Here is a 13645-nt window from a genome sequence, read left to right on the forward strand (position 1 = left end):
AGAGAAAGCTAGAGGTTATCTTGTAAGAAAAGTAGCATAAATGGAATCACTTTAAAATGGAGCTGGATCTGCCATCCTCGAGGAACTGCCTCGCATGTCTCACTCCTCAAACCTTTGGAATGTTAGAACAATGCAAAATAACCTTTGGACTGGGCCTAAGGCAACAATGTGTCCCAAAGAACTGTTTGCAAAGATAACAGGAAAGCAGGTATGATGACTACTGGGTTGAAAATTAAAAGCATTGCTTAGAATCGGCATCCCTAGGTTAGCTTATCTGCACCAATAGAAATGCCTTCCTTCTATTGATGTAATTGTTCCCCTTTCCTTTCCCATCGACACCCTTTGTATTGCCTCCTAATCAGAACACTATTTGGGTTTCTGCCTGATTCAGTGCCTCCTGAATAGCTATTCCTTTGGATCTCAAGAAAATGTGTGTTGCCTGTCACTTTGGCCTTTTATTTTTAGGTTAACAGTTAATTATTACAATGGTTTAAACCAAAGAAATAATAGTTTGTTTTATCGGAACACTGAGCACGTTGAAGGGTAGTTAACATGGGCCTGGAGTGAAACAATACAGAGTACAGAAATTCCTACAAGCTTTGCTAATGGCTGGGCTTTTCTCCTGCAGGACTTTCACGAGGGCAATGAGTATGCAAAGAGTACAGAAGATGCCCAGAAACGCAGACACTCAAGAAGGCAGTTCCCTCGGGAGGGTTTGCAGTTCTCCAGAGACAGCTGACGGCCTATTGGAGAGCTGGGATGTAGGAAAAGGCTTTGGAAAAACGCAGTAGAAAAACTCTTAGGATCTGGTAAGTGATAATAAAGGGGCACAGCATGGCTACCTGGTGGGTGGGTGGATGGTGGGGTCAGTGACCAACGTGATTTGACAAGTGTCCTCTGGAAATGTTTGCTTTAGAAGAAGAAATTTGAGGGAAAGGAGGACATCAGGAGGGGGAGAGGCAGGAGGACAAAATATGTATCTGGAGCTCCGGGAATGTTCTAGGTGGCCTTGGGCCCACCATCCACTGAAGATGAGGATGGTTGCTTTTTCCTAAAATGCAGTGAAATATTTAGACAGGGTAACTGCTTCTGAGGACATAGATTCCCTTGATTTCTTAAGAGAAATTAAGACAAATAGGTCCTGTGATTACTTAGGTTCCTGTCATTCCCAGTGCGCCCCCAAGTGGAGGGAAAGTTTATGAAGCTCTTACTGTGTGTCAATAAATTGACACACAATAAATTGACTGTGTAGGCATTTATTTAACCTTTACATAATCTGTTTGCTAAGGGCCTACATTTTGGTTTTGTCCTAGGTTGCAGTTAATAGGTGACATACGAGTATATAATTAGGTGCCATTTTTAAGGTATTAAGGGACAAAAGAGCTTTGTGATCCCAGCATACATTTCCAAACCAGCAGCTGAGATGCTATTGTCTTAAGACATCGATATTCCTCTGGTGAGAGTTTAAAAAACAAATTCTAACAGGAAGGAAATTGAGAGCCTTGTTGAAGGGCGAAGCGCGCAACTTGTAAAGGACACATACTTTTAAAATAAGGGCCCTGCCTTTGCTTTCAGGGGCTATCATTTTTCATTGTCAGCGTCTAAATCACTGAAGAGTGAAAATAATCATGGCAGCAGTGGCACCTTTACAACATGGAGCGCTTCTGGGAAGGGACGCGGAAGACTGTCCCAGAGGCACATTGGGAGCCAGGCTTGGTGTTGTACAGCTCTAAGAAGCTCATCTCTGCAGTGGGTGGTGCTGGCCTCACTTACAGGGACTCACCAGAGGACACTCAGAACTTCCAATGTGATTTCAACATGTTTGTGCACGTGTATATCAGTACATTTAATCTTCACAGCATCCCTTGTACAGTGGAGGAAACTGGTACAGTATGATGTAGCATTTTGCTCAAGATCATGCAATAAGGTAGCAGAGCCAGGACTTTTTGTTTCGAGATATTTGTCTTGAATGCTTTCAAACACGAAAGCTGAAAGAATAGTACAGTGAACACCCATATATCCTTCGAACTAGGTCCAATGTTAAGACTGTTTTACTGTAGTTATGTGTTCATCTTCCGTGTATGTTTTGCTGACTGTTAACGCTGCAGACCTCATGACACTTCATTCCTACATAAATAACACATTCACATTGAAGAGACTAGACAATAATTCTCGTGTCCACTGATACCCAGTCCATAATCCGTTTGCCCCAAGGTCTCAGATTATCTGACGGATGTCTTTCATACAAGTGCCTACTCACATTTCACACTTGGCAATTTTTCCCCACCCATGTGTGGCATTTAAGGAGAACAGACCAGATGTCTTTCCGTCACAGTGTTGTTGTTATACTAGAGGCTGGTAAACTAAAGCTGACAGGCCAAACCCCGCCCCACTCATTGGTTATTGTGTGTGGCTACTTTCATGCTCCAACAGCAGACCTGAGTAATTTCAACAGACTGTGTAGCCTGCAAAGCTGAAAATATTTACTGTCTGGCTCTTTCTATGTTTGTGCACCCTTGGGTTATACTATCCCTTCTCTTGAGCTCACTTTTAGGTCTATTAGATTTCTGAGCAGGTTCAGCACGTAAATAATCTACACGATGAATCTGTAGAAAGAACCATTTATTCATCTACTGATTTTCAGTAATTACTGTCATCCATGCCACTTTTTCTCCCCCTACATCACAAAAGAATTCACAAAACTCTCAGAATTAGTAGCCAAGTCAAAGTGAGTCAGTGATAGAAACATATATATATTTTTTGGATAGGGATTTTTTTTAACAGGGTAAGTATTCTTTTGGTCAATTCAGGACAGATAACATCATGGGACCCATGAATGAAGCTGACTTGAGCTCACCACTGCTCAACTTTTTTCTCCATAACGAACTGACCGTGAGGCCCCTCAGCATCTGAGGGCAAAAGGGCCAAGTACACAGGGGTCTCTGCTCCTTCTTCTGGGCTCTTGGTGGCTTTGGGTCCCGCCATGTCGGTTCTCACCCAGCCTGGACAGCAGGCATTCAGGAGGATCTTGTCCCCTCTCCTCTGCTCTGTCAGGTTCCTGGCATGGATTCTGGACAGGACTGTGACGCCAATCTTTGTCACTCCATATGCGGTATTAGGCCAGCCCTCCTTCTGGTGTATTCCATTCCTCGTGTCTTCCACAAACTTGTTCATGAGCCCCACCAGCTCCTCCTCGCTGATGGCCTCATTTCTAAACTTCTGCTGTAGTTCTGGGCTGCAGTTTTTAAGAGCTCTGAGACTCACGCTGCTAGACACATTCACCACTCTGCCTAAAATGCAACAGAAATCGTTACGTAGGAAGGCGCACGCAAGAATAATGAGTGTCCAATTTGCTGGGATTTTGGACCAGGATATTTCCCTTCGAGTAACAAATACCAATTTGCTATGAGCATTAATGCAGACTGCCCCTGAGTGAAAGACATGAAACAGGTTTGAAAGCTGTCATGCCCATAGTGTCTCAGATGATGTCAGGAATGTTCTAACGGGGAGGGCAGTGCCCAGGAGTTCCATGAGAAAATGAAGATGGTTTATATGGGAGCACGGTAAAGGGAATGTAAGGCGAGACTCATTGCACTCAGGAGTAGAGAGCCTCTTTTCCCCTGAGGCCATTTTGGGGACACCTGAGGCCCTTACAGTCGCTTGTATAGTGCTCTACCAACAGGTGTCTACTGACCAATAAAGAGCTCATTGGTCTGTGGATGGCAGTTCCAAGGTGAACAGAGAGTGTCTGGTTAGGAAGGCTGCCTGGATTGAGGAACGTAAAAACCAATCAGTTCAGTGGGATGAATTATACGCTATTTTCTCTATATTTGGGTTTTATCAACTTGTGAACACTAACTAATGGCATGACAATATAATCAATGAGTGGGTCATTGGAAAATGGACTATTAGAGGGATGCCCATACGAGCTGTGGCCCAATGTAAGTTATATGGGAATTTAGGGAGGAAATTAATGCAGGACATGCTTATGCCCATCAGAAGGGCCACTTCCAGGACTTGAAGGGGTTGGTAACCAGCAAATGGATATGTTGGTATGTTTGTCTCAAGTGACCATCTGGGTCCCTAAGTGCACGGGAGCTGCAGTGATGCAGAGGTGGGATAATTGTGGACATAGGATTTTTGTACCCTCTGAGGCACAAAATGCCAAGAGCCATTCTATCTACTAGCAAGAGAGACAGACTACAGATGGTTATGGGGGAGATTTCCTGAGAGGCAAGCCCTGCAAAGCAGGCAAGTCGGATTGAAGGTTTTAGGCTGGGAAAAGACGAGACACGATGCCAGGACCAGGCAATGCACACCCAGAAGTCAGTGCACGTTTTCCAGTGGTAGAGCAAGACTGGCTCAGAAGACACTGCACCAAAGCTTTACCTCATCCTCAGAGCAGCGGTTTGGTAGGGAACTGGAACCGGCAGTGGAAACACTGGCTGTCTCAACATGATGAGATAAAGGTGTGAAGGGCTGGCTTACACAGATGCACGAGCGTGTACTCACACTCAACATGAGGGGGGCCAAGGAGATTCCCTACTGGATAGATGCTTCTGCTTCTTGGGGAGCCAGGAAAAGAGGGCTAGGGAGGATGCTGGGGTGACGGCACAATTCTTCCCCATATCGCCTCAACTTTCTTGTCCTATCTGACCTGATACAGTGGCCCCAGGACCAGGGCGGCAAGCAGGGATACTTCCTAAGCAAGAAACTGTAATTTAATTACAGTTTTAAACCTTTAGGTCAGAATTCCTAAGCGCCTATAGAGTGAACTGTACCTTTACCCCACATTGGAGTGGCAGCAAATACAGCTGCACTGACTAGCGGCTGACGTAGCCCACAAGGTCTGGACCTGTGCTGCAGCTCATCCTGTATGAATGGGAGCGGACCAGAGGGAAGGCACTGGTTAGACCAGTGTCCTTGTGGACAGTCAGGATTAGCACCGTGGCTGAACTTCACGTCCCTTTTAAAGGTGAAAAGGTTTGGGTAAAAATCAGTATCAATGGGGACAAGTCAGAATGGTAGCTGAGGGTAAAGGAATGAATAAATGAGTTACGCAACAAAAGGGATCCAATATTACGGTGGTGTCTCTGGAGGCTCAGAGTAAGAGATGATATCGTGTCTTAGCTCAATGCTACCGGATGCCTGAAAGGGTGAAGCCATGTGCTGCCAAGAACACTCCTGTGTTTGGGACCTGACAAGGTTGAATGGGACCCTGCGAACCTGAGTGGCATGGCTCTGGGAGATACGGTCATATGAAATGGTTATGAACTGAAACAACTGGAATGTTCATAGCCACTTTATTCATAACAGCCCCAAATTGGAAAGAACCCAAATGCCTATCCACTTACAGAACAAACTGCTGGTATACAATAGAGACGGATGTCAAAAGCATTCTGGACAGGGCACAACTATAGTGACAGCAGGCCGGTCAGTGGTTGCAAAGTTAGTGATGGGAGGAAAAGAGAGTACAGAGGAGCACAAAGGGAGCTTTGCGGGGTGATGGGATGTTCTCATCTTAGTTGTGGTTATTACATGACTGTACAAAATGGCCAAAGCTCACCAATTTGAACACTAAAATGGGTGAATTTTATTGTATGTAAATAACTCAATTAAAAAATCAACGATTAGTTCTCCATTTCAGAGTATAAGTCCTTAAAAAGGCCTGCACAATCCCCTCCTATCTTCACCATCCCTTCCTCTCACCCGCTCCACTCACACCACACGACCTTTCCACTTCTCTTACCCAGCCACCCCAAGCGGGCCAGTCACCAGTCTGTGAAACATTTCTGTTGTGAGACAAGCTAAGGACAGCCACTGAGAGTAAGCAGTTAGAAAATTTGATAGCAACTGGCATTGCTGGAACATCCAAGAGCATGGTCTTTTTTCTAGTAATTCACCGTTAAATTTCACCAAAGTACATGAACTTGACAACTAGGTTAAAAATGGTATTCATAAGAGTCAGACTGAATGTGGCAAAGTTTTAGGAATAAAATTTTGCTTTTTCCTCCATATGTATGCTCAAGAGTGATGTGATGATAATCTATGTAAGTCAAAAGTACTCTGTCCATGAGTATATAATAAATATTCTAAGTGATAAGGAAAAGTTTTGTTCAAGGAAATATTAAAACAGGAATATGAAAAAACGACCAATATGCCACTCTAATATGTATCGGCCATGCAAAAATTTGTCCACTTCTCAAGATACTCATTGTTTTACTAACAGGGACTGAATCAATAGCCTTAGGTAGAAGCCAACCAATAATTTCCTTACTTTGCTTCCGCCTTTATCTCTATAATAGTCTCTTCCCAAACACCTGCCAGCGGAGCATTCCTAACCACTCTCGCTTTGGTGCTTCCCAATTCAAATAGATTTTTTTCCTCAAATAAACTCTTAAATTTTGGCATTTCTCAGTTAATTTCTTAAGAATACTAAATAGTTCTGCACAAATAGTTCTATGCTAACTAAAGAATAAGTAGCAGTTAAGGGGAAAATCAAATGAGCACCAAAACATACAAAAGTATGTAGTGGCTTTATAGGATGGGTTACCTGTTCCTTTAAATCTCTCCTTACCCCACACTGGCTCCTCCAAGTGTTAGGCGTATTTCGGGTCCTACTGCTGTATGCATTATATAAATTCTGTACTAAAATGTGCTCAACCGTCCTTTTGCTGGAAGAAAGCCTTGGCGGAGGTCCAGGGCGTGGCCTGTGAAAGTAAAGGATTCTGTTTGGCCAAAGAAAGGTTTGGCCCTTGGCCCAGGTCTGCTTTAAAGTCTTGAATATCCTGTCTGGTAATACTATCCTCTATTTGGGGGGTCTCGGTTCAGGGTCCGTAATCTGTGTTAGCAATGTGTCTAATGGTGAGGCTACCTGGTATCAGCTGGAGCTCTGGAGGGGCTGGAGAGTAAGGTTAGCCAAGAGGTCAGTCGGCCACGTCTATGAGAACCCCCAACAAAAACACCAGACATGGCTGGGGTGAGCTTTCCTGGCTGGCAGTACACACATGGCTGCTGGGAGAAATCCATGCTGTCTGTAGGACTCCACTGGGAGAGGATAAATGGAGGCTCCAGGCCTGGTTTTCCTGGACCCTGTCCTATGAGACTTTTCCCACTGATTTGAATCAGTCTATATTTCCTATAATATACTGTAATTTTGAATATGACAGATTTGCTGAGTTCTGAGTCCTTCGTGATTATGGCACTTGAGGGTAGTCTTGGGGACCTTTTGAACGTATAAAGACCAAGTAATATTTATCCCAGATGTATGGTTGGTTTAGCATCTAGAAGTTACACTATATCAGTAGACTAAAAAAAAGATCCACATGATCAGACGCCGAAAAAGATTTTAGGGGGCCTGATGAACTGGTGGTGGTGGAGGCTCCACGAGCCTGAGTCAGATCACTCAGCGACAGGGAAAGGGAGGGGGAGGGCCCTGCATGGGAACCTCAGGGAACTCCAACGTGAGGGGCACGAGCAGTTACTGGTCTCTGAGGAGCCTCCTGTACAAAGACCTGAAGGAGAAGAAAGGGCCGCTTGTGCAAAGACCAGCGGGACAGAGAGCACAGATGACCGCTGGACAAATATGTAAAGAGTCCTGAGGGCGAAGGGCAGCTGGCCCAGTGGAGACACATCCAGGAGGCCAGTGCAGCTGAGCAGGGAGAGATGGCAGGGCCTGTAGATGAGACCAGAGGAGGCAGGGCCAGATCAGGCCAGAAACACCGCAGCCGGGCTCTTCGTCACTCACCTTGGGGTTTCATGAGGGGCAGTAGCTCCGTGCAGACATCTCGGGTACCAAAAAAGTTTGTTTTCATCGTCACTTCTGCTTGAATATGAAACGGTGTGGGATCATTAGCTTTCAGGGAAGAAGGAGCATAGAGTTAATAAATAGTAGCCATGTGGTAAAATTCCATATGATATAAAAAAATAGTGCACGTGAAATCTGGTGAATTTTGTATAAAATTGGTGTCTAGTTAATAGTATTGTGCCAATGACAATTCCTCTTTTGATGATGTTCTATAGTGTTGTAAGATAGTACCATTTGGGAAGGCTGGGTGAAGGGTGAACAATGGGATCTCTGTGAACCAGTCTGTGCAATGTTCTTATTTAATAATCCATTCAAAATTCACCCAAGTGCCCTGAAGTCCAAACCAAAAACTGTGACAACCTGGAAAAGATCCCAAGGAGTCCGAGCCAAGGAAACGAAGGTCATTTGGCGAGGAAACACTCCCCATTACCCTAGTACTCTGATCTAGCGGCACTCCGTCCCCTCTCTCTACTTCCCTAGGGAGGCATTCTGCACTCCATAGGCGCGAGAAGCCCCGTCGCAGTGATTCCCCGACAGATCCAGCCCACCCTGGCTGGAGGTGCTCGGGGCTGCTGCTCCCCTGAGACCAGCCCCTTACTCTTGAAGGCGATGCCCGCGTTGTTGACCAGCACGTCCAGGCCCCCGTACTCCTTGCGCAGGAAGTCGCGCAGGGCGCGGATGCTCTGCAGGTCGTTGATGTCCAGCTGGTGGAAGCGCGGGCTCAGGCCCTCCGCCTGCAGCTGCTGCACGGCCGCCTGGCCCCGCGCCGCGTCCCGCGCGGTTAGCACCACGTCCCCCGAGAACTGCCGGCACAGATCCCGTGCGATGGCGAAGCCGATGCCCTTGTTGGCTCCGGTCACCAGCGCCACGCGGCTGCAGGACGACATGGCCGGGTGGGGAACGCACCCGGCACTCGCAGTGACAGCAGACCAGTTGTGGATGCCGAACGAGGCGGGGCACAGACGCGCTTGTACGAGGCTCGGTGTGCAAAAGTATGGCGCACTCCCGAGCGGTATTGCTGAGCGCGCAAGCGCAGGTCCCACCCGCCACTCAGGGCGTAGCTTCCCAGTCAACTCCCCCGGCCGCTGGGCGTGCGGGAAAGGGGATGGGTGGTATGCAAAGCAGGGCGGCTGAAGACGGAGGCTGTTGGCTGCTGGCGACTGCCCGCTTGTCAGCGGAGAATCATTAGATCGGTCGTGTGACTCGACTACGTTTAAACTGAACCCTTATCCTAGGTTCTCCAAGGGTTTTTCCTCGTATTCCCCTAACCAAACATTCACACTAGCGCTTGAAGAAATGGGGCATTTGTATAGACATTTTTCCCGCTGGTGTTTAAAAAAATATCGCTGGAATTGAAGTCTTCGGAACTGGGGTTGAGGAGTCAGCTGGGGAGAACATGGCAAGAGATCAAGCGTGTGTGGATTCCTCCCCTAAGTATGTGAAGGAAAAACTACTGACTTATCCTTGGCTGGTTTTCACAAGGATGGTTTAGTAAACCATCCCTAGACACTTGTAAGGTTATGAAGTTACTTATGTCCAGGTCTTCCAGTGTACAGGTGCAAGGGGGCTTGGCAGCCCTTTCTCACACTCAAAATAACTTGTCAGGATGCATCTATTTTAAAGTGAGGAATTATGCTGAGAGCATGCCTGGGATGTAGGAGTGGCACCTCACCTCTGTGGTCTTCTTTCCCAAAACCCCATAACCCCAGTTCTTCCTTGACAGAAACATCCGAAACACCTCATCAGTACTCCCAAAAGGTATTGAAGGTCATGAAAAACAAAGTAAACTCGGAGAATTTGTCATAAACCAGAGAAAACTAAGGAGAAGTGACAAATATAATGTGATAGTCTGAAGGGAATTCTGGAATAGGAAAAGGATATTGGGGGGGAAGTAGTAAAACCCAAATAAAGTGTGGAGCTTAGTTAATACTGTTGTTCCAGTGTTAGTTGCTTAGTTGTGACAAATGTACCACCTTAGTAAGATGTTAATAATAAGAGAAATAGGTATACTAGAAATATATTTGCAACTATTCTAAAACTGACTCTACTTTAAAATTAAGTTTATTGAAAAGAAAAGGGGGCGTTTTTTGGAGCAAAAATTAATATAAGACCCAGTCTTATATTATCTAAGACCTGGTCTTATATTATAGTAAAATAAGACTGCGTCTTATATTAATGTTTGCTCCAAAAGATGCATTAGAGATGATTGTCCGGCTTGGTCTTATTTTCAGGGAAACACGGTATGTGTGAGAATGTGATGACTGGAGCTGTAGCAACTATCTTGAGACCACGAAGAAACAAACTAAAAGGTGAATAGCCAACTCCTTAATGATGGTATTGTGGAAAATTAGAAAGAGCTTTGGTCTTTGATGACATCCAGCCCCCTTTTCTTTTCAATAAACTTACTTTTAGAGTAGATTCAATTTTAGAATAGTTGCAAATATATTTCTAGTATACCTATTTCTCTTATTAACATCTTACTAAAGTGGTACATTTGTCACAACTAAGCAACTAACACTGGAACAACAGTATTAACTAAGCTCCACACTTTATTTGGGTTTTACTACTTCCCCCCTAATATCCTTTTCCTATTCCAGAATTCCCTTCAGACTATCCCATTATGTTTGTCACTTCTCCTTAGTTTTCTCTGGTTTATGACAAATTCTCCGAGTTTACTTTGTTTTTCATGACCTTCAATACCTTTTGGGAGTACTGATGAGGTGTTTCTGACGTTTCTGTCAAGGAAGAACTGGGGTTATGGGGTTTAGGGAAAGAAGACCACAGAGGTGAGGTGCCACTCCTACATCCCAGGCATGCTCGCAACATAATTCGCCACCACCTGGCCGAGGCAGTGCTTGCCACATTTCTCCACTGTGAAGTTATTTTCCGCACTTTTGGAAGCAAGTCACTAAGCATAGCACATAATCAAGGTGGGGGTGGGTGGGGCAGAAATTGAGCTCCATCCCTCGCAGAGAGGAGGATTCACCTAAAAGATTTGGAATTTTCCTGCAAGGCTGAACAGGGGACAATTAGGCCAGTGAGGGCGAAATGGGGCGGGGCTACTGGAGCAAACGGGCGGAGGAAGGGGCTGGGCGGGTAGAGACCGGTTACCCACGCTGGTTGGTCCCGGAGGGACGAGGCTGAGGGCCGCGGACCAAGGGGCAGGTTGGGTGCCTGCCCGCGGGGTCGGGCCTGGAGGCGTGCTGTAGGAGGTACCTCCCCGCTACTGCGGAAGGAAACACCCCGCAGGCCGGCTCTTTGGAGCGGAGGTTCCCGGCCCGCGGGCCACTGGGTTTTCTTACCCCGGAGTCGGACCTGGGCGCAACCGGAGCACACTGCACATGCGCGAGGCGTGTGCCCGCTGCAGAGGAGGCTGAGCCTGGCGACCGAGCGCTTGGTTTGGGTTAGAGAGCACTCAAGGCCGGCCTGCCGCGCTCAGCCTGTCCCCGTGGTGCTGCTGCTGCGGCCCGCTTCTTTCATTCCTGGTTGTCTACGGTACTGTTTGGCGCCTCCGCTTGCCTGGGGCCCGCCCCCCGCCAGCGCCATCTTGGAGGCTCCGCCGGGCGCGGACATGAGGCGGCGGACTTCCGGTTGCCCGGGTAACGGGAGAGGCTCGCTCTGACGCTTCCCGTATATATTTTAATTTTTTGGTGTCAGAGGACAAGCGAGTTGGGATCGCAAACCCCGCCAGGCTTGGCATCGCACTGCCCGTACCGGGAGGCTCCATTCGTTGGAAGCCGTTCGCTTAGCGAAGGTGGACCCAGGAAGCCGCTGCTAGGCCCTCGGGGCCGGGCTGAGGCGCCCAAGGCCGGGCGTTTGCCACCCGCGGGCGTGAGGCCCACCCGGCCGGAGTACTGCGGGGGCAGCGGCTGCGGTGTGTTTCGGAACCGTAGGGTGACTTGTAGGTCCGAGGACTGGGGGAGGGAGAATGGTGCCGTTTGCAGTGCTGTTACCCGGGCTCCGCTGAAAAGCTGGCTCGCGGGACCGCGCTCGTGGCGTGGCGTGTGCAGGCGGAGCGCTGGGCACCGGGGGGACGAGCCGCGGTCGGCGCTGGGACCCGAGTCGCCGACTTTTGGTAGATCAAACAGTGACCCTTCCACGGCTGAAGCGGACGTTAATAGTGCCTGGAACTCTCGTTATAGGTTTTTGTCTGGTATTTTCTAGCACTAGAGTTTAAAAACAGCTGTATGGTTAACATGCATATATATACATACGAGTAATATTCATTATGTCACGTACTCATGTATATAAGTCACAGAATAAGAGGACACCAAAGTAATAGTAAACGACCCCTCCCCTTGCACATTTTTAAATATTCTTCCTTAAATTCTCTTGTTTTATAAACATACGTAATGTGCTCAAAAACAAACCTAAAAGGGATCATTGCGTTTGTAATGTTCTGTAACTTTATTTTTTCACTTAATATATCTCGGGACATTTTTACATATTAGCACACGTTTTCTTCCTATTCATGGCCGCGTAATATTCCGCTCCTTTACCTGTATTTGCCGTTGTTTTCAATGGGTTTCATTTTTAGGCTTCCAAGGAAGTAACATAGAAACTATAGTAGTTATTTTAGATTTTATGATCATTTCTTTGTTTTGTCTGCTTGGCTCATTTTCTGTCTAATCTGTTGCAAACCCCCATTTAATGGTATTTATTTCAGGCTCTTGGTTCTAAGAATTATTACTTACTTCAAACTGAAAGAGGATTTTTGTTTTTTCTCTAAGAATTCCTAGCTGATGGGGAGGCTCAAGGCTTCTCTTCATCGAAAAGTATTGTTAGATTGATGCTTAGTAAATGTTGATTAGAAAAAGTCACGAAAGCACATGATTATCAAATCAATTATGAGGATTTCCACGGTTAGTCAGCATTTAGTAGGACCTCAAGATAAAACTATTTTAGAGGGACCAATAAAACGGGCCTTCCATTACTGCACAAAGGATCAAGATTTAGCTCACAGTATAAACGTTTTATATACAAAAAACACTTTAGAGAAATAGTTTACCAAATAATACATGTTTGTATATTTAAATCCTTACAGGTGCAAAGAACAGTGATTATCATATAACTGGGGAGAAAGGCAAAGGAAATGCTTTTCGTTTTAGTTTGGGCCCCTAAACAGAAACTGCACCTTTAGTATGAAGAAGGGAAGAGGAAGAACAAGCCGGACCAGAAGACGAAAACTCTTCAGAAGTTCTGAATCAAGAGGAGGTACAGGTTTGATTTTTTTGGTGCCAGTGATGGGAAAAGGAATCATTTGTTGATTGGTATTAACAGATGCACATAGCTTTTCTCCACTGCACATGGGCAGTGTTCATAGGGGATATTTCTTGAAGTATACTCTTTTTAACAGTGCCACTCTATTCTTTATAACCCTTGTGGGAATACAAATATATTTCTCATGACTCTGACTATGTCTTCTCTGGGGATGACTTCCCAGGTTTCTGTTTGTGGTCCCGACCTCCCTCCTGACCTCTAATTACCCATAAGATACCAATGTTTGGATATAAATTCATCATTTCAAGTTCAATGTCACCCAGTTTGAATAATATACTATATGTGAAAGTGCTTGGCCAACTAGAAAGTACTACATTAATGCAAGTGTTATTTTTCATAAAAATTAATAACACTTCTCCTAGTTGACTCCACGCCAGCACTGTCTGAGGTAATCTTTTACTGTTTTCCCTTCTTTGCCCTCTGTAGCCAGTGTCCTCCTAAGTCTTGCCAGGTCTTTCTTAGCTTAACTTTTCCCTTCTCATTCTACCCATAGATGATTTCAACTGGCTCTTTGCTGGTTTACCTGCAGCTGTGGTTGTTGCATTCGTTGCAGTCAGT

General features: G+C 46.0%; 2 protein-coding genes across 8 annotated transcripts in view; one reads left to right on the top strand and one right to left on the bottom strand.

Moving 5' to 3' along the window:
- The first annotated feature begins 401 nt into the window (after window positions 1-401).
- Window positions 402-13645, top strand: part of SETD4 (SET domain containing 4) — a 35427-nt gene continuing 22183 nt past the window's right edge. Inside the window, exons 1-2 of one of the 7 annotated variants that reach the window (XM_019730283.2) lie at window positions 402-809; window positions 12852-13021. In XM_019730283.2, the coding sequence (XP_019585842.2) occupies window positions 12949-13021 (73 nt within the window). In that variant the 5' untranslated portion in view covers window positions 402-809; window positions 12852-12948. The other 6 variants (XM_019730286.2, XM_074325626.1, XM_074325628.1 and 3 more) reach the window with 6 other exon arrangements.
- On the bottom strand, window positions 2606-8840 carry LOC109446658 (carbonyl reductase [NADPH] 1). Its single transcript, XM_019730290.2, has 3 exons — window positions 8406-8840; window positions 7748-7855; window positions 2606-3290 (listed from the first exon to the last, which is right to left on the bottom strand). The coding sequence occupies exons 1-3, from the start codon at window positions 8692-8694 to the stop codon at window positions 2854-2856; spliced, it is 834 nt and encodes a 277-aa protein (XP_019585849.2). The 5' UTR covers window positions 8695-8840; the 3' UTR covers window positions 2606-2853.

The sequence above is a fragment of the Rhinolophus sinicus genome, linkage group LG01 (genome assembly GCF_036562045.2).
Source record: "Rhinolophus sinicus isolate RSC01 linkage group LG01, ASM3656204v1, whole genome shotgun sequence".
In the NCBI taxonomy this organism is placed as follows: Eukaryota; Metazoa; Chordata; class Mammalia; order Chiroptera; family Rhinolophidae; genus Rhinolophus; species Rhinolophus sinicus.